This window comes from Esox lucius, chromosome 16 (assembly GCF_011004845.1).
Source record: "Esox lucius isolate fEsoLuc1 chromosome 16, fEsoLuc1.pri, whole genome shotgun sequence".
Classification (NCBI taxonomy): domain Eukaryota; kingdom Metazoa; phylum Chordata; class Actinopteri; order Esociformes; family Esocidae; genus Esox; species Esox lucius.
This window is the reverse complement of record NC_047584.1, coordinates 13,195,221-13,216,322: the sequence shown is the minus strand read 5'-3', so window position 1 is coordinate 13,216,322 and position 21,102 is coordinate 13,195,221. Positions and strand designations below refer to the sequence as shown.

The following is a 21,102-nucleotide window of genomic DNA, read 5'->3' as shown; positions in this document are numbered from 1 at the left end:
ATAAATGGTGACAGGCTAACATGGTGAGAATGAGGATTGAAAACATGCTGGATGGGTACTAACGACATGGTGTTCCCACGGAAAAGGGATTTTAAGACTTCGGAAGATGTTTGCTACTAAATATTTACTTGCTTCAGAAATTTCCTCTACAGTACAATTAAGACTAAACAGTTTTCATTTCAGCCCCAGCTCCAGCCAGTCTATAACAGGATGGTTAAAATGTGATATGAACAATGTCCTGATCAAATTAGGCTGATAACTAACTGTCCTACAAGTCCATTCGGTTCGTTAGGTTGGCATCTGTTCACTTTAGGAATTAAGACGGATGTATGCCATTCATTCCTCTCCATATTAGTGCAAACGTCTGGAAACCACTGACCAGCAAATGCCATGGTTCTCATCAAAATCGAACGAATCACTGTCCAAAGGTCCTTTCAAAGTCATTACATGCAATGGCTTATTACCCCAAATAGAGTAATGTTGGGTATTGGGATGTCAGGTATAGTTTTAATTAATTTTACATTTGGGGGGATTTCTCCTTGGCCCACTGAAGTTAGGATGACTTTTTTCAGAACTTTTAATGCATGGTTGAGTCATCGTTGGCAAGCTAGCAGGGGCTGTATCCCTCTATCCGTGACACAGCCCACTCTCAGACGGGACCTTGGGAGTTGTACAAACTGGATCAAACAGACAATTGCAAACATCAGAAGTGATCAGATAGAATCAAAGCTAGACAGAAAACTCTATTTTGAATGTGCATAGTACCATTACTTTTTTGGTTACAACAGCATAACCTTGCCCAGTACGAAGAAGCACCTCTGAAGTACCCAATTATGTGCATTTTGTCTCATAAGTATCCCCAGTGGATAGACCAGGTACCCCTACAGTTCCTAGTACCCGTTTGGGAACCATGGATCTATAAAACGAACAACCTTTAAACTAGATACAACACACAGATGACTTCCACTGCTGTAGACTACTGAAAACAACCACACCACTGGATACAAACAAATATAATTGCACTTCAAGGCTCCACTCCCACCATATTCCTCAGGGCAACTAGATAGGGCTCTGTCAGGGCAAAATGTAGATCCGTTGGTTAATGTCCTTGGAATAGGACAATTATTTCAGTGTTTTTGAGCTCCGCTGATAGTGTTTAGAATAGAGTAAAAAAAATTAAAATTAAAATACACTAGAGTCACCCAACTTACTTCAAATAAAATTTTCCTTTCTTGGCAGGAGTCTAACCTTTCAGAAGGCTCTCGTTTGTCCGTAGACTGTGAAGCGCTGCAAGGCACCAGGGCCAGGGGAGATGATATTCAGACACGGTCCACGTTGGACAACGATCCGATATCACTGCCTGCCTGTCTGACTAGAACAAAGGGAACACGACACCGCAGGCATTCCAGATCAGAGCTTATCCACAATGCTCTCCTTCCAGCTGGACCACCTCACACCTACCATCACAAAGGCAGATAGAAATCTAAAGACAGTGTGATACCTTACCAGACCACCGAAGGACATGCATCCATTATGGATGCGTGTCTAAGGGAGAGAAACCGTCTTCGGGCTAACTGGCCAACCGTAAAAGAGGAGGCATTAGTAGTGTTGAACACTATTGTTATCAATGTTTACCAGTCTTTCCATCATAGGTCAGGCCAGGGACACAACAACGATCCTAGCTATCGTATTCACCAGATTAGAAATAAACTAATACCAAATGTATTGCAAGAGGAAACACCCAGCAGGAGCTGGTGAAAGGCATTACTGACGAGGCCTCTCACAGAGACGATACTGTAACAGATCCTAGATCTCCCCTCTCATACAATATTAAAATGATAGGTAAACGTTTCTGTTACCAGAGAAATCTACTGAGTAATGTAGCCGACATCTCTGTTTTAAAACTTTAAATCCTGCGACCTTTTATGCAACAGTAGAATAGAGAGATTGATCAGCATGAAGGCGACATGCACATAGTGACAGATGTTACACACAAAGAAAACTGTGCATTCCCCTTAAGCAAGCCAGATAACATGAAAGACAAGTGTTTGTTTTGGACCAAGCAGAGAGTAGTAGGCAACTCCCCAAAAACATCAGTTGTATGCTAGTTATAGCCTTCACGGTTACTCATTACCAACATATCTAAGATACTCAAGTCACGATGTGGACAGCAGGAAGTAGCCTAGTAGCAGAAATCTGGCATGGGCTCCATGTTTGAAAATCTAATTTGTGAAGCAGTTGCTTCTTTTCCACTCTCTCCTGTCTCATTCAACAGCTTTCATTTAAATGCATCAACAACTTGTTTCCCAAGTGGCCTCCCAAAGACTGTAGAACTGACTGAAGTCTAGAAAACATTAAATGGACCAGCCAGCATAGTATTCAACACTCCAGTTAAGACATACATTCAAAAATCTCCTCATATACAGTTAACTCCGCTCACCTCAAGACCTGTTTACAGTTCACACTTAATGACCTGAAGATAACGAGCGAATACTAATGGGAAAACATTTTAAATACCCAAGTCATTACTAGACGGACAAAACAGTGGGGGGAAAGAGTTGATCATGCCTAAAATGAGTTTTTACTCTGAAGTAAAATATGTAGCTCAAACCTACAAATTATCTTTGATAGAGCAATCAGAAAAAAGTGTGTGTAACATGATGTTAATGTCCACCTCTCCATAAATCCCCAGGTGAACTTTTAAGATCCAATGTTAATTAAAGAAAGCCAGCCAACAAAGATCATTCGGACAGAAAAAAAAGGAATGGTTGATTCGCAATGACGGTGTAACCCATGGATGGGTACAGAGAGGACAGGGGAATATTAAACCAATCTGTAGAGGGCTAAAAGGGCTTATTGACAGTCCCCTTCATCTGCTACAACACCAGATCATAATGAACATGGTGATAGGAAAAGTATTAAGCAGGATACATTTATAGTGTTATTTTGCTCCATCCATGCATCAGTTAGAAATAAATGAATTAATCCAAATTACGCTAGCAAGCACGCACGCGCACACAAATATATTAACACGGTGATCAGCAATGCAGCCTGACACTAGTCACCTGTGAACATAGAGCCTATTAATTATCCACCAGAGACCTCCTCCATCTACTCCCTTAAAAATTATTATTTCATATGTTCTCTTTGCATACGTAGTGTTTCAACCAGGAATCCCATATAGCACCCTGTCCCCTACTTAGTGCCCTACTTCTGACTATAACACTGTGGGCCCTAATCCAATGTAGTGCCCTACTTCTGACTATAACACTGTGGGCCCTAATCCAATGTAGTGCACTACTTCTGACTATAACACTGTGGGCCCTAATCCAATGTAGTGCACTACTTCTGACTATAACACTGTGGGCCCTAATCCAATGTAGTGCCCTACTTCTGACTATAACACTAGGGGCCCTAATCCAATGTAGTGCTTTACTTTGGGAATGTAGTTCTACTTGAGACATTCAGGCTCTCTTCATGGTTGCTCATGCTTGGTTTAACAGTCACTGACACAGCATAAATAATGTCTCCGGTACCTGCAGTGCCACTAAGCACATTACACATTTCCTGGTTTAGTTCATATAAGGGGTTCAAATATAAACATGCTAGTTAAAAGTTTATAAACACCAGGGATCGTATTCATAACGTGTATATACAAGCCTTGACGTGTAAATTTACTTGAAGTGTCTTAAAGAGGTAGGACACCACTTATGCTCTGAGGCACTTTATGAGTATGGGCCAAACGACTCAACTTCACCATGATCTAAATATGAAAAACCCGAACAGGACTGGGTCAATTATCTAAATCAAAAGCCAAAATGGACAGGGCTAATTCAGGTCAGGCATTCCCAACATGTTCCAGTTGTTTAAATTCTGTGTATATACAAGCCTTGATGATGTTAGTGCTAATGGCTCCAGCCAACCTAGGGGAAGGCCTCAATGCCTCACAACGGACACAATTACCACAGAAGTAAAAAGCCAAATGAGTGGTCAGTTTTCTAGTTCTTAAAGGAGATACTGAGACAGAGAGTTCTATAAGGCACAGGGGAGAAGAGGGCCAAAGAACAAAGTGTGTTCCTAGTCCGTTTGGCTTAGGGTAGTGGACAAAGGTTGACCAGTGAGTGGGGTTCACACAGGGGACAGGGTCACTTCCTGTCTGGCTGTAAGTTCATGGAACTGCCGGGTTCAAGCAGTGGACAGAGTCCATTTCTGTCGGGCTGTGGGTTCACGGTACTGTAGCGTCCAGGATAAAGTATTGCCATCCAACAAAGATGTATTATGTGAATAAAAAATGGGTAGACTAACAAAATTATTTTGATTGTTTTGTGCTTACACAACAGTTCCATTCATCATCTCTCATGATGAATGGAGATGATCATCTCTCATGGAAAGATATAAACAGAAATTGTAACGTAGATCAGTCATTAAGCCCTGGTTTGCGTTCCATAACGAGAAACGTTAGTTTCGGTGCCTTGGACAAATCCCGAAATCACAGGTGTTAGCGTTGTTTTAAATGATAGATGGAGGGGAAATTAGTCCAATACACTTGCTGTTAAAGATTCACCCCTCTAGTTTCGGTCTGAAAATGTAACACCGTGTTTATTTCTGCATAATCTATCAGTAGAATCCCTATCATGCTTCAGTTAGCTGTCAAATTCCAAGTTTGAAAGAGTAGATTTCATGACATGGGGCACAAACAGTGTACATGATCTTAGAACACGATCTGGCTTAACAGCGCCACTTTTACAACCAGGGGGCAAAAAATATAATCTAAAGTTTGCACATACAGTACATGGACCCAGTATATGGACTTAATAAAGCATTTGAGCCACATAACTTAGTTCTGGGAAAGTAAGATGACCTTATACTGGCCAGTGGTTTCAGTAACTCTCCAATTATGAATTCTCTTGCCGTACAGTATCAGTTAATCTCACCTCACAGGATTTGATTTATAATTTTTTAGCTGTGGGCTTAGCATTAGTGTATACAGCATAGCTTTCGGGTGGAACCATGTTTAAAAGACATGTGAAACAGCACATGAAAAAGACAGATAGGACTGTGACATTAACCTTTTTGACACGGTAGGACTGAAAACGGCACTGACCGGGGGGGAGAGATAAGTATAGTCAAGCAAAGCAGCTAAATATAACAGCAGGAATGTACTCTTCTCATTTCCTGTCTGTCACCAAGGCTGGTCCCCATGATAACGATGCTTCCTGAAACCAAATTAACTATCCCAGCACAGCACACAATACCCTCACAATACCCCCCAAAACCATTCTTATGTTCACACGTTATGAGACGTTAAATGGGCACATTACAATCTAATAAGGCTGTTTGCCAAGCAGATGTCCCCATCCTCAGCGAAATCTCCCAGCTTCCTAATGCAAATCGCATCATGTGAACACCACTGCTTCGTAATGCTAATAGCATCGCATGAATACCACTGCTTCGTAATGCTAATAGCATCGCGTGAACACCACTGCTTCGTAATGCTAATAGCATCGCGTGAACACCACTGCTTCGTAATGCTAATAGCATCGCGTGAACACCATTGCTTCGTAATGCTAATCGCATCGCACGAACACCACTGCTGAGGTGGACGTTATTCCAACTGTAATTTCCCTTTGAACAGCAAAATTCAATTAAAATTCAACACATTAGACCAGGCTATATATGCAGTGGTTTTGTGTGGTATTTTGTTAACCGGCTTTTGCACAGACATCGGCTACGTTGAATGCCCCTAGGCACGCTGGTGACCAGCGCTGGCGAAGTTTCGCCGGAAAATGCTTGCTTGTTTGAGTAGCCGGGTAAACATGTGCTAACTTACCGATGGGTGAATGTGAATGCTGGTTTTAACCCCTGACGTTGACCCATCCTAGTTCCCCATTACCGGAGAGAGAAGGCGACATATCACTGTGACAGCCCGGGCCATTTTACCATTATCAACATCTGTCAAGTGTCTACAGCCTGCCTGTCTCCAGGTCTGTTTGACTGACAGCAACCCAGACACATCACCCACCCGCAGTCGGAGAGGGACAGAGAGCTACAGGGCCAGGTGTCATGGGGATCATAATGAGCATGACGCGTATTGGATACAGTAAGCTGATGAAGACCCTAATCATAGCTGAGAATCATGGGAGAAGGCATAGATTCTGTCCACCCATAATTGAGATGCTGAGATTTCCAGACAGACAGTCACCTCTCAGCCACACTTCCTGTCATTAGAGTTGGTGATATTAAGTGAATACAATAATAGCCTTGAGCTCTTAGATGCCAATCAGCAGTCTAAAAAAATAGTACACTCTACTTAGACTTAAAGAGGACTTGGAACCTTGGAGATGGCCGGCAAAGCACTTACGTGTACACACGCACACAAGGACGCGCGCGCGCACAAAGACACGCGAGCGCACACAAAGACGCACGCGCACAAAGACGCACGCGCACAGAGAATCAATTAAATCAGCTCAGCTCAGCTCAAATAACAAAACACCTGCTCTCAAAGGACTACCTCACAACACTGGAGAGAAAATAGGTGGACCCTTAATACACCAGCGCATGACACTCCCCATTGCAGCACCACTCTTATAGTGGAACTGGTCTCAGGTTCATTTCTCTCCGGGTTGTTCTGCTATAAATCACCATTATTCCCTCACACAGGCTGTGAAGTAGAACAGCTGGGCCTGAGCGGCCCCTTGATCGGGCTGTGAAGCACTGACAGAGTGAATGAAGAACTAGCACTAGGGAGCTTTTCACACCGAATGAATGCTATTAGTCCCAGGCAAAGCTCCAATGTACAGGACTTAGGTGGGTCGCATTCTCACCCCCAGACCTCTGGGACTGGCAGCCAGAAGGTAATGGTTACCTCAACCCTGGTACAGGGAGTGTGGATGAACCTTCCCAGCCAAGGCCTTGAGGAGCTCCCATTTCAAAACGGTTCAGGGAGTGAAGTCTTGCAAAATAAAAGTCAGTCTGATTAAGAAATAAATAATATTTAAGTAAAGGGAGGTAAAACATTACCATTGTGCTGCTTGGCATAAACGTGCAGTTGGAAACCGGAAGCAGCTGTACCAGTGGCTAAAGTCTGATCGGAAGGCCAACCAAATAACCCTACACAACCTGGACAGAGTAGGATGAACGCAAACACCCACGCGTCCTTGTTCTGGAGGGTGAGAGTGGACTATTATGTGCCCATTACCCATTCTCACTCCCCAGCCACACATTTTCACACCACTGGGGGGCCAGCATGACCTCCAAACAGCCTCGCTGGCAGTACCCTCAAGAAGCACTGCTTTAATGGCGACAACCCAAGCTTCAAACTGAGAAAGACAATTCTGCTGACACCACATTTCCTACAGGCTGAAGCAGAGAACAGCGCTCATTTAGTAAGGGAGGGAAGGAGGCGCATCTGGGGAGGTGCGGCGGTGAGAGGGTTGATCACACACACACACACACACACACCTCAGCCATGAATAATTCCAGGCGGCTCCAGCAACAATACGTTTCCAGACTGCAGGGCAGGTAGGGCTGAGCCAGCAGACCGGGGGGGGGGGGGGGGGGGGGGGGGGGTTTTGATAACGATGACCACCTGCGTGTCTTCCTGCCAGAGCCAGGCTGCATTTAAATTACAGGAGAACAAGCACTTAGACGAGGGTAGGACACGCTGTCACAGGCCCGATCCAGGATGCTCGCCACCTCCCGGAAAGCACACGCCCCTCAAACAGAGGACTACAGAAGAATCGAGAATACGTGTGTTACAGTGCGGGGAACTTCAGGAGAATGGAAGCACTAGTCCGGAATGTAAGTGACGGGGTTTGGATCACAGTGAGCCGATTTATCAACCTTTACAGTATGCAGCAACCTGCAGCAATTAGAAGATATAGATCAAGGTTAGATTAGACATCCTCAACTTTGACCCAGTTCTCAGAGGGTTGTGGGCCCGGTTTATAAAGCTTCATTGCAGTGTACTAAAGTGCTGGCACTTACAGCTGTACTAAGAGAAATCCAAATTTAGGCTGGGTTTTTGATCTACTTACATACATTCAGATTCCCTTTTGTGTACCATTGGCAAGCCTCAACATGCAGTTCCAACGCAACGGTCAATGGTAACTTCTATATTCAAGGACAAGATACTAGCTACGTCCTCATTCCTTGTTGTTGCAAATAAAATATAATGTAAAGAATGTGTTTGTCCGAGTCAGACAACACTAACATCTCTATACTTCTGTGTAATAGCAGTGAAAGATTGAGGAAGTGGTTTCTTGTGATTATCACTAACATTAAATATTTTACTATGTGTAGCTTTTTAATGCGATAAGACAACACACCCGGCTTTGGAGTAGTCTGTTTCCATGCACTTGAGAGGAGCAGTACACTGTACTTGCAGACTTTCTGCAATTCATCCGACTGAATGACAAGAACAAAAAAACCTACTTCTCAAAATCTTGCAGTAGTACTTTAGGTACCCATAGTCACTTAAAAAAATGCTTGGAAACCTTGAGGCACTCTAAAAGTAAAAAGAAAGTCAATAAAAAAAAATTGTGAAAACAAAACATTGAATCTGCATTAAAAAGTAGTCTTCATTTAACTCTATTATGGCCTTTCGAGGTATTCTGTTTTAAGATATAAAAAGTAGCATGACAGGAAAATGAAGAATCCATGAGCCCCGTTTGGAGTTACAGACCTCAGTTGCATCTTGTGGTCACTAAGTCCCCAAATCTATACTCCATGTACATACCAGCACACTTCTTGGAAGGGTCTCCAGAAAAAAAGCCTTTACTCAGGGCAACAAACGTTGAAATTGCAGTGAACTTCTTTAGAACTTGGATTGCAACTGGATGCTACAGCCAAACGAAACGAAAATGGCCACTCATACCAGTAAGTGTTCAGCATCAAAAGGAAGATCATATGCAGAAAATAACCTCATACCTGCAGTGAAATATGGTGGTGGACCTGCCTTGTTATGGGGCCGTTTTGGTATCACAAACTCTACCAAGTACCAGGACCTTTTAACCAAAAGAGTGGATGCATCATTACGCAAGGTGAAACCGGGCCAACTTTGGATCTTTGAGCAAGACAAATTCTTTTTAATTTCACCTTTACATGTAAGCCAATTTAGAGCTAATTATCATTTAAAATGACCCCAAGCACACATTAAAGTCCACAAAGAAATGGTTGTTTGACCACAAATCCTCAGACTTGCATCCTTGTCCCCTCAGGTCATCGGCATATTCTGAAGGACCTCAAAGATCTGAAAACATTCTGCATGGACAAATAGTATAAAAAGTCTAAAAAGGTAGTCTAAAAAGGTAAAGCAAAAGGGCTTTGTGCTATTATCTTTGTAATGGAAGGGTGCACAAAGTACTGAAAACAATGGGGCTAGTCATTTTGTCACTTTGTTTGGGAAGTGTCTACATTTATAATTTAAACATTTTGGTTAACTCATGAATGAAACAGTGTATTACGCATATTGGAAAATGACAGTGCAGCTCATTGCCTACGCTGTTCATTTGACCTTTCAAAGGAAACAGACATTACGGATGTGATGGCACTTCTGAAGTCTGACTGCACAATTCGGTCGTACAATGGTTATTCATGTAGGTCTACAAGCACGCCAGCTGGGTATTGGGGAGATGGAGGCTACTCTTACCTGGAGAGACAGCCAGCCTAAAGTGGTGTAGCTTGTTCTCATCGGGGAAGCTGGCTTTACATGTACCTGTGAGAGGGAGAGAGAAAAGGGCATATGTCTCATTTGCAATATGTCCAAAATTACCATTCTATTTATACTTTTTCTGGAAAATGTGCATAGAGGAATTATTTGTTATTACATGTACAGTATGCATTAAGTTACACATCTCTAGGCCTGAGTTCTCTTTTCTCATCTTTGTAATAATACTGTAATTCACAATGTGGGACTTTTATCATCAGCTTCCTGTGGCCCTGATCTCCCCCTAGTGTTAAAACAGGGGCACTATACACCAGCCGTGCTTGGACATCTATTCCTGCCTACAACCGCCTCTTAGACCCAGTAAGAAACATAGAAGAGACATAAAGAAATTGGCTGAAACTGGGTAAGTGATGAACTTTTGGCAACTGATAAACAGTCCTTAAAATGTCACTTCCTTGAGGGAAAGAATGGAATTCAGTCATGTGCTTGCTCAGCATCTGGCAGAGTCATCTGGTACTAAGCTTTGAACCTGAGAACGAGTCTTACAAGAAAGGGGCTTGAAGAGTGTTCTGCAGCAAATAAACAATTCTCTCTGAAAAGTGTCAACCAGAAGTTGCAAGAATGCTCCCCCTTACAATTACTGTAAGCAAGGGGTTTTTGAACTTTCAAAGAGGTGTATTAAATACAAGTGTTAATTGAATGGGAATAGCTGCATAATGAGGACAGGTCACAATGATTAGCTTGCAATAATCAGGCTAATTAGCAACAATGTTGGCTATTTGAGGCAATATGGTTGTGATGATTGGGATTGTAAAACATTATGTTTTGCCTCCTGAACTTGTATGTGCTTTTATCCTCTCTAAATTTGTTCCCCAAAGTAACTGAAAAATAAATACACTGAATTAAATGAATTTTCAGGAGCTTAATTACTGGACTAATATACTTACTAGGAAGGTTGGCTTCAAGTTCTGCAACTTCTGCAATGAGAGAGAGAGAGAGATAATTCAATAACTAGGAGAGCATTCTGTGGAAGGGGGCGGCTAACAGAGAGCAGTCAGTGATGTGCTACTAGCCCACTCTCATGTCCCTCTCCTGTTGGTGTTACAAAAGGACAAAACAAATGGAAAGGTGAAGCCCAAAAGATACCTCATCCATCATAGGGCGAATGTGTGACCGAAAAAATGCAATCTACACGGTGCAGTAATGGATCTCATAAATCAGGAGGGAAATGAATCAAACAAAGACAACACGACGGATAGAACAGACTGGCAAACGGTTCAGCAAATCGTTTGTCAGGCTGTCTACGGTCAAAATAATATGGAGGAGGCAAAACCCAAACAGACGAGGAAAGCTCTGCATTGCAAGCATACACATTGAGATTGATGGCAGGGATCTCTTTTTTCACCCAATCTGAGTGCCGCTGGCCAACGGTGCCACGTTCCATGGGACCCTTAGGCTAGCCCACAAGCAGGGCTGGAACCTTGGGCTCACAATGACGCAGCTAAATGTGAGGCAGTGACTTTACCACCGCTCCATTCATGGGAAATTCAGATTCATAAAATCTATTTTTTTTAAAAGATGTGTTAATTTGCTTGTAAAAAAAAAAACCCACACATATAACATTAACAATATATATTTTTTTTAAATACAATAAAAGGGAACAAATTTCTTATGTCTAGAAGAAATGTAATCAGAAAATGTGAAGAAACTAGGCGAGAAGGCCATTAACGATAACAATATTTAGGATAACAACAAAGGTGAACAATTAAACTTACTATTATTTATTTAATTATACTGGATGAATAATAAGCACTTTTTTAGGGCTCCAGGGGAGAATTTCACACAAATAATTGACAGCACATGGCAAAGCAAGCATCCTACAAAGGATGCATTAGCCTGTAGTTCGCACGTTTTATACTGAATAACACATATTAATCAAAATCTATTTCACCTAATCATCAATGATGAATTCCTCGTGTCTAATGACTCCTCCTGGTATTGCTTGATTATTGTGCCAGAGTTAGCATAGATGTCAGCCTAATCTTGCAAGCTCAGGCTTGCATCACAATAAAGAGCGCAGCCCGGACCCAGCAATCAGCACGGCTGCCAATGGCGAAAAGGGCTGCTTCAATAAATAAACCGCTACAGAGCTTGATATTGTTCACGAATGCATGTGCTGGCACGGAGGTCGCATGCTTTAAATCACAACAGTGTGTTCACAGGTCAAATTGTTTTTTTATTACTGGCTTTAGGCTATAACTAAATGCATCATAATATCACTATTTCCCTTTGGTTGTCTTCTATGCCGTGGTGGAAATCCAATCCGGACAGTGCATGCTTCACACTACCCGGCAATGCATAACACCTTGCTCAAACAGTTTTACCACCAACCATTTGGAAAAGGGGAAGTAGGCTATATACACTCACCTAAAGGATTATCAGGAACACCATAGTAATACTGTGTTTGACCCCCTTTCGCCTTCAGAACTGCCTTATTTCTACGTGGCACTGATTCAACAAGGTGGTGAAAGCATTCTTTAGAAATGTTGGCCCATATTGATAGTATAGCATCTTGCAGTTGGAGATTTGTGGGATGCACATCCAGGGCACGAAGCTCCCGTTCCACCACATCCCAAAGATGCTCTATTGGGTTGAGATCTGGTGACTGTGGGGGCCATTTCAGTACAGTGAACTCATTGTCATGTTCAAGAAACCAATTTGAAATTATTCGAGCTTTGTGACATGGTGCATTATCCTGCTGGAAGTAGCCATCAGAGGATGGGTACATGGTGGTCATAAAGGGATGGACAAGGTCAGAAACAATGCTCAGGTAGGCCGTGGCATTTAAACGATGCCCAATTGGCACTAAGGGGCCTAAAGTGTGCCAAGAAAACATCCCCCACACCATTACACCACCACCACCAGCCTGCACAGTGGTAACAAGGCATGATGGATCCATATTCTCATTCTGTTTACGCCAAATTCTGACTCTACCATCTGAATGTCTCAACAGAAATTGAGACTCATCAGACCAGGCAACATTCTTCCAGTCTTCAACTGTCCAATTTTGGTGAGCTCGTGCAAATTGTAGCCTCTTTTTCCTATTTGTAGTGGAGATGAGTTGTTCCCGGTGGGGTCTTCTGCTGTTGTAGCCCATTCGCCTCAAGGTTGTGCGTGTTGTGGCTTTGCAAATGCTTTGCTGCATACCTCGGTTGTAACGAGTGGTTATTTCAGTTAAAGTTGCTCTTCTATCAGCTTGAATCAGTCGGCCCATTCTCCTCTGACATCTAGCATCAACAAGGCATTTTCGCCCAGAGGACTGCCGCATACTGGATGTTTTTCCCTTTTCACACCATTCTTTGTAAAACCTAGAAATGGTTGTGCATGAAAATCCCAGTAACTGAGCAGATTGTGAAATACTCAGACCGGCCCGTCTGGCACCAACAACCATGCCACGCTCAAAATGACTTAAATCACCTTTCTTTCCCATTATGACATTCAGTTTGGAGTTCAGGAGATTGTCTTGACCAGGACCACACCCCTAAATGTATTGAAGCAACTGCCATGTGATTGGTTGATTAGATAATTGCATTAATGAGAAATTGTGCTTCCCCCCATAATCAGCGTCCATAATACTGTTTTCAAAACCTCTAGCTACAATGACCTACATCTTTCATTCACCTGAGTATTGCGTAGGATTAGACCTACTCTTCAACATGAATGTGTTTCCCTGATATGCGAAAGGGGAGAGAAACTTCAATGAACTAACATGAACCTGTGTTGTACATTACAAAGAAGCATAGCTTCAAGCACAACTGGACAATAATATGAAAATCTATACATGTTTCATGAGTTTCCTATGTAGAACACAGTGCTTGTAATGTCAGGACTGTGGATTCGATTCTCGAGACCACCAAAATGACAGATGAACACATGACTATTGTTTCTGCTAAATATGACACGATCACTTTGCACCTTTGATGAGCAGCCGGTCCCTGATGGAGACTCTGTGAGAGGAGTCGGAGGGGCCCCCGGTCGACCTGCCTGTCTTCACTCCCTCATCCCTCTTCAGCTTACTGGCTAACGTCAGCATGGCTTCCTCGCTCTCTCTCCTGAAAACACACAACATCACAGAGGAGATGATAAGTGGATATTATAGAAGCATGAGAGACAGGATTTAGTGGGATTAATACAACGTGCCATATTAATAAAACACATTGGATTAAAGTGGATATAGTGGTATAGATAAAATGTGCCCAATTAATAAAACACATTGGATTAAAGTGCATATAGTGGTATAGATACAATGTGCCCAATTAATAAAACACATTGGATTAAAGTGCATATAGTGGTATAGATACAATGTGACCAATTAATAAAACACATTGGATTAAAGTGCATATAGTGGTATAGATACAATGTGACCAATTAATAAGACACATTGGATTAAAGTGGATATAGTGGTATAGATACAATGTGCCCAATTAATTAGACACATTGGATTAAAGTAGATATAGTGGTATTAATACAACATGGCCAGGTAATAAAAGACTCATTGTATTAAAGTGGATATAGAGATATTAATACAACGTGACCAATTAATAAGAGCCAGGTTATTATGACATCAATACATGTGTGTAATTAATAGGCTAATAGTAGTAGGATGCAGACCAGGGCAGAGCAAAATACATGTGGGAATTAAATTTTTATCACACCCCGCCAAACTGGAATGTCTAAAATAAGATAGAAAGCACAATTATAATGTAGCTGTATAACTGATAGAAAGACAAATATTTAAAAAACTAAAAGAAACGAATCCGGATTGGACCCTCAGGCCAAGGGTTGACTCTACACTACTATAGACCATAATGAAAGTCACATCTTTCTGTTGTATCCTGTCCCACAATGTCTTCACTATATTATAAAACTCACCGAAGTTTGGTCAGTTAACAATGATATTCGCATACATGCCGTCATGCGACAAAACAAGGTCTGTCGGGAGCCAGACTTCCACAGAGGATAGACACACGCAAAAGGCAAAGACTAAGCCCTCAAATCCATGAATCCATATTCCTTTGCTTGAGGTTCTAATTAATTCAGTTGGTTAGAGAAAGTAAAGTATCGGCTGATCACGTAAGACAGATGGATCCTGCTACTTCCTGCCAGTCACCAGCCCCTGCGGCCACCTGGAAGCATTAATGACAAGCACATCATAGCAGACCTCCATCCCCCTGCAGGCTTAGTGGAACTGGGACAACAGTCTTCCCAGCAATACCCGCCACCCGCCTCATTAGCCCAAAAGTCACTGCAGCATCAAAGTTGCTGAGAACAGCAATGGTTCCTCAGTCAAAAGACCGGAGGACTTATTCAAGGAATTGACCCTGTCGGTTTTGAATCCCTTTCAGCTAATCAAGCAGCTCACCACTTATAGTTATTGTACCGGATTCATGGGAATTGCTCTTTGCAGTGTCAAACCCCTCAAAGTGCAATGAGCATGAACACCAATATCTAACAAAATGCACGGGCATATTTAAAAAAAATAAAATAAAATAAAACATCATTAATGTTTTCTTGTTGCTTATAAACTGCCACAGGGGACTTCCTAATGGACTGAATCAAACATCCCTCATGTTGGCAGTCGAAACTTTTGGAAGTGCTTAGCTAGTTATTAAGGCTTACTTAAATAGTTTAAGACTGTAATAGTGTTTAGTCATTTTGGTCAGTTAAGGCATTACACTAAAAAACTAATTCTGACTGCTCCTCCATGTCTGTTTCAATCAGCTCCTCTCCTCAATCATTTCCCTAGGCTTCTACTACCCAGAGGAAGAGTTATTAGTAATGCAGTATTGGAAAATGTAAATGTGATGCAATTTTGGGTTACACTTTAAACATGAATGTTGCAATTTAGATTTGTAATATGCACAATGCATACGTACGCTGCAAAATATAAATGTGCATTCATCCAAGCATGTGTTTTTATCTACGTATGTACTCGAGGGATAGGAGCTAGCATTGGCAGCTAATGGGGATGCTAATAAATACATAACAAATAGGGACATTTTCATCTAAAGGGACTCATGAGCATGAAAATGTGAAGTTCAGAGGAGCACATCAAACGTGAAATCAAATGGTAGCCAAGAGCAAACCCTTTGGGAAAATGAAGACATACATATCAATTGCTCAGGGGTTAGGCGTAAGCAAAAGCTTCAATTCCTGTTCAAACAGAAAAGGCAAACCACCTACCAGGAAAAGTATGAAGGCACATGATACAGCAAATCCCAGCACTGCCAAATAATACCAACACGTGTATTCAGGATCGGACTCCATTCTAAACGTATTGTTATGTTCAGCGCATTGAGTTATTGTTTCACTTCTCTTAAAACAAAACTGTGAATTCTCTGTTTCTTACATTTGCCATGACACATGCTGCCCACCCTCTTTCCATTTATTGTAAACAGAACCTGCACACAATGAGCAGCGACCAACATAGACTTCTAGAAGCAGACTGGCAAGATTGGTCAGTCCGTCTGAAGTTCGGACAGCACACTACAAAACAATACTGAGTGAAGTACAATATAGTAAATTTCAATACTGTACAGTAGAGCACACTAGAGCATTGTACTCTACCCCAGCAATCCATCCTACCCTACTCTACGATCCTGTACCCTGCACTCTCATGACCATAATTATGCATTTTGTGTGGTACACATCAGGGACCCAGTAATTATGTTCCTGGGAATCAATCTTCACATAATGTAGTTTAATAACAAACATTCTTGTCCCAAAAGTAACCTTTCCACAACCTAATGGAACCAGGCGAGAGGTAGTCGTACCCTTCTTCAAGTTTGTCCAAGACAGCGATAAATCCGTAAGGGAAAGAGGTATTATTTACTACCTGTGATTGTCTTTGATTACAATCAGTACACTAATTACAGAAAGTCTAATTAAGGGGGGAAAATAAAGTAATTGACTCTGATTAGACATTCTAATGCCAATCAGGTTGATATGGAGATTGATGGCCCACAGTGCTGCAGACACTCTTTAGACAGTTTGTTTTTAATCAGCTTGTTTACTAAGTGTTCGTAGCGGTCGGCTTAGTCTCACAGTTCGAGGATTGGCATCTTGCAGGAGTCCACTCATTAGTCAGCACACCCAAACACGCTCTCTAGGGCCGTGTGAATGAGCAGTGTTGCCAAAATCCAAGAAACTATTTTGACAGCAGATGACAAACTACCACTCAAAAACACAATAACACACAGAGTCAGTTGGTAAACAATGTTGTTAACACACCGATAGACAGACGGCGTGATGTGGTCACCCTAACAGGTCAGGTTGTTCTCTCAGCTCAGTCACAGCTGGTAACAGGCAAGGACAGCGTGTATCATTTCAATAGGCGGGTTCACCTCGGCTTTAAGCACAACTGACTAACTACTACTCTGGTTCATACAAAGGAATGGAATGCATCTGTGACGCCAAATTAATTCATGCTGCAGTAAGAAGAGTGAGGTCAAGCCTGTTACTGAACTCGTTCATAGAGTAGGCCACGGTGAACTTTTCTTTTAACCCATCAAATCACTTTGTCCTTGTTAGGAAACAACTCCCGGCCCAGGATTGCTGCACCTGAACAAGATCAACACAAAGATATTAAAATCTATATGTCCTAGGATAGCTGTGAAAGAAAATGTGGAGCGAGCGCTGTGTTCTGAATTGTGAGAGGGTGGCAGTATCAGATATCAGTGCGCCCATGAAATGTGTGCCCATTTCAACCCCCACCTACTTCAGCTGTCACTGCCTGAAAGCCAGCACTTGTTTTCCCAAATAGATGTAATGCCTGTATTATGCAGCTTTAGACCGGTTTACGGAGTTGTCACTTTCCACTTGAACTACAAACAAACAAGAACTAATGTTCTGTTTGGGTGTGACCAGCAAGGAATGAGATCAGATCTGTATGCGATAGCAACAAATATTGCTACATATCTTAATAATCCACTTAGAATAAATACGATAAATACTTACTGCTTACTGATAAATACTTACTGCTTTGACCACAAAACATTGTGGTCAAAGCAGTTAATAGATACACATGACAAATATAAACGGTTGTAATATCGAACGTAGTTAAAGATGATAGCTGAAATACTGTAGTAAGTGTAGCTAAATAAACCAATTAGTTAAACATTGTTAAATAGTTAGTTAGCTACCTGACGTTGGTTCAGCAGGTCAATAAATAACTAAGTTCCTATCTAATCTCTACAGCAATCAATTTAAGCAACTGTATAGCGTGAAATATAAACAGGATTTTTACAGCTCAACCGCACAGGATGTTAGCTAGCTAACGTTAGCTAAAAGAAAAGTTAGCTATCAGCTAGCTATCAGACCTTACTTATAGTTTAGTGTTACAAAGTTATAGTGGAATGACATCTCGAGCAATTGATATAACAACATCAAACCTTAACGTGCCTGTATCCTAAACATGTACATATTAGTTATATTGGATGAAATATAACTTCGCAAGCTAGGCAAACAGGCTAACATAGCTAACGTTAATGTCTGCCCGGCGTTGTTGTGCTTTACCTGCTGTCTCAGAGAAAGAGCTCCGTCTACACCATAATCAACGACACTTGGGAAGCAAGGCTTTGGCTGTAATTGCAGCAACCAATTGAAACCCGAACTTCAGTCGGCAAATAACCTTTAAATTATATAACGAGAAATGTTCAAATGGAAAAATAAAAAAAGCTGACAATCAGCCGTAATAACTCCGATCCCTGTGTCACAAACGGAAGTACATGGATTGTTACGTCTGTTATTGTTGTCCGGGCAAAGTTCAAATGAGAGTATTATTTGTTCCGATAAACAAAACGAAGAAATAAAAGCAAGATAGTAAGTTCCATTTATTAAATAATCAACACATTTGCTAAGTTGTTTCATTGTTGGATAGATATTGCTTCATTGTTGTTTGACTTTCTTTCAGATGTTTAATAGGCTACTGTAATGTCAAAAAGTACACACCCTTGGAAAGTTGTATTACAATTTTTTTGAACACATAGGTTTTTGTAACTAAATTCCAACCAGATAAGTTGATAAAGACTACTGTCAATACATAGAGGATGGGTCTTTCGACTTAATTTGTCAGAAGAGCTGACAGAAAGATCCTCACAGAAGTCTCTTAAGAACCCCAGGTTAACATCAAGGGATCTACAGTTCTCTTTTGTCACAATGTTGAAGTCAAGTCAATTTATTTATAAAGCACATTTAAAAACAACCAATCCTGAAAAATGCTGTACAAAGTTATGCAATCTATAAAACCGTATAACAATAATAAAGAATAAAAATAAGTTTTAAGACTAAACATTTTTGGTGGTGGGGGAAGACCTGATAATAATGGGCAGTTTATTCAACAGTTAAGGGGCCACAACCGAAAAGGCACCTTTTGTTTTCATCCGAGACCATGGAATGGCTAAAAGGAACTAGTTCGATGATCTAAGTGGCCCTGGAAGAGTGATACAGCATAAGGAGATCTGAAATATACAATGGAGCCAATCCATGTAAAGCCTTAAAAACAAGTAACAGCACCTTAAAATCAGCTGTATATTTGACTGGTAACCAGTGCAGAGGGGCCAGTATCGGGGAGATATGGTCCCTCTTCCTGGTACCAGTCAACAATCTAGTAGCTGCATTCTGGACAAGCTGTAAGCGTGATAATGAGGAGTGACAAATTCCAGAGTACAAAGAATTGCAGTAATCAATTTGAGATTATATAAGTGCATCCATAACAATATCCAAGTCCTTAAGAGAGAGGAAGAATTTTAGTTTAGCAATAGTACTCAGATGAATAAAGTGACATTTTACAATAGAATTTGTTTGTCAAATTTTAAAGGTGAATCAAAGATAACACCTACAGTTCTTGCAAGAGGGTGCATATTTGTGGACAAGGGCCCCAAATTCTTAGTTCCTTAATTGATTTGGGGGTGCCAAATAGTATAACTTCCGTCTTACTCTCATTAAGTTGGAGAAAGCGTTTAGCCATCCAGTACTTTAAGGCAGACAACAAGGGATTGTCAAGGAGTTGGTAACACCTGGATTTAGCGGTAAGTACAGCTGTATATCATCAGAATAACAGTGATATTGTATATTATGTTTACGGAGAATGGATCCCAAAGGGATTGTCCCCATGATCAAAACTTAATTGAGCTTATCTGCATGTGATCGCTGCCGAAGTGGAGGAAATAGTTCCAATATTAACAGAAAAGGTTCTATATTTCAAATACAAATTGAACCATTGTAGAGCAACACCCTGGATACCAACCTTTTGCTGGAGGCTTTCCAGGGGCATGACATGATCAACAGTTTCAAAAGTAACACTAAGGGTCAAGCATGAGTAAATAGAACAATTTCTAGAATCACCGAACCCCAACAAATCATTCAGTACCTTATTAAGGGCTGTTTCTGTGTATGGTTCTGAAACCTGACTGTAATGTGTCCAACACATTATTTTCACTTAGAAAGAAGAGAGCTGAGAAAGAACAATCTTTTCCAGTATTTTGGACATAAATGATCATTTAGAAATGGACCTAAAATTATTACAATCTGTAGGGTCGAATTTGTTTTTTTTAATAAGAGGCTGAACCACAGCATGTTTAATACTGGATGGAACAGTGCCAGTTATAAGAGAGCCATGTATTACTGACAAAAAGCTTGGATACCAACAGTATCTAATACCTCTTTCAAAAGACGTGAGGGAACTATGTTCTTGTGTGTAGGCTTCATGTGTGTAGACTGCATCCATCAATGTTGAGAGGGCCACATGCTCAAAGCAATTGTGAGAAGCAGGGCAAAGGACTAAATCAGAAGGGTCATGATAGTAGGTAATATCATAATATCATGACACAAATGATGTTGGCCAGAAAACACCTGGGTAAAGACCAAATCAACTTGAACAATGTGGTCTGGAAAGATGAGACAAAGGTGTAGTTGTTTATTGGTGGCAAAGTCAGGTGGCATGTTTGGCAAAAACAAAACACTGCTTTTAAACAGACTAATATGATACCACCCATATAGCAAGGAGGAGGTGATGTTATGGTTTGGGGCATTCCTGCCTCAGGCTCTGACCTCCATATTTCACCAGAGAGCTGTTTAGAAGAATGTGAGCCCATCTGTCAAAAAGCTGAAGCTTACCCAAACATGGATCTTGCAACAGGACAATGATCTAAAACACACAAGCTAATTCAAAGTCTTTAACTTGAAGTAGGCCTTGCAATCAAGACAGCTCTCAAATATGACACAGCTGAAGCAGAACTGTAAAGAAAAGTGGGCAATAACCGCTCCCAGACAATGTGGCTAATAGACAGTTGCAAGACACAGCAACATTAACTTATTTTAGCGAAAGGGGCCAACACCAGATATTGAAACTAAGGGTGCATGTATTTTTTCTGCAG

The 21,102-nt window shown here is 41.3% G+C and overlaps 1 protein-coding gene across 3 annotated transcripts in view; it reads right to left on the bottom strand.

Annotated features, from left to right (window-relative positions):
* Window positions 1-18,458, bottom strand: part of ube2f (ubiquitin-conjugating enzyme E2F (putative)) — a 60,734-nt gene extending 42,276 nt beyond the window's left edge. For 2 of the 3 annotated variants that reach the window (XM_010897591.4, XM_020054949.3), the window contains exons 1-5: window positions 18,242-18,458; window positions 17,193-17,287; window positions 13,643-13,779; window positions 10,615-10,644; window positions 9,650-9,715 (exon numbers count right to left, since the gene is read on the bottom strand). In XM_010897591.4, the coding sequence (XP_010895893.1) occupies window positions 9,650-9,715; window positions 10,615-10,644; window positions 13,643-13,779; window positions 17,193-17,200 (241 nt within the window). In that variant the 5' untranslated portion in view covers window positions 17,201-17,287; window positions 18,242-18,458. The remainder of the gene's footprint in view (window positions 1-9,649; window positions 9,716-10,614; window positions 10,645-13,642; window positions 13,780-17,192; window positions 17,288-18,241) is intronic. The other variant, XM_010897590.5, reaches the window with a different exon arrangement.
* Between the last annotated feature and the right edge of the window lie 2,644 nt (window positions 18,459-21,102).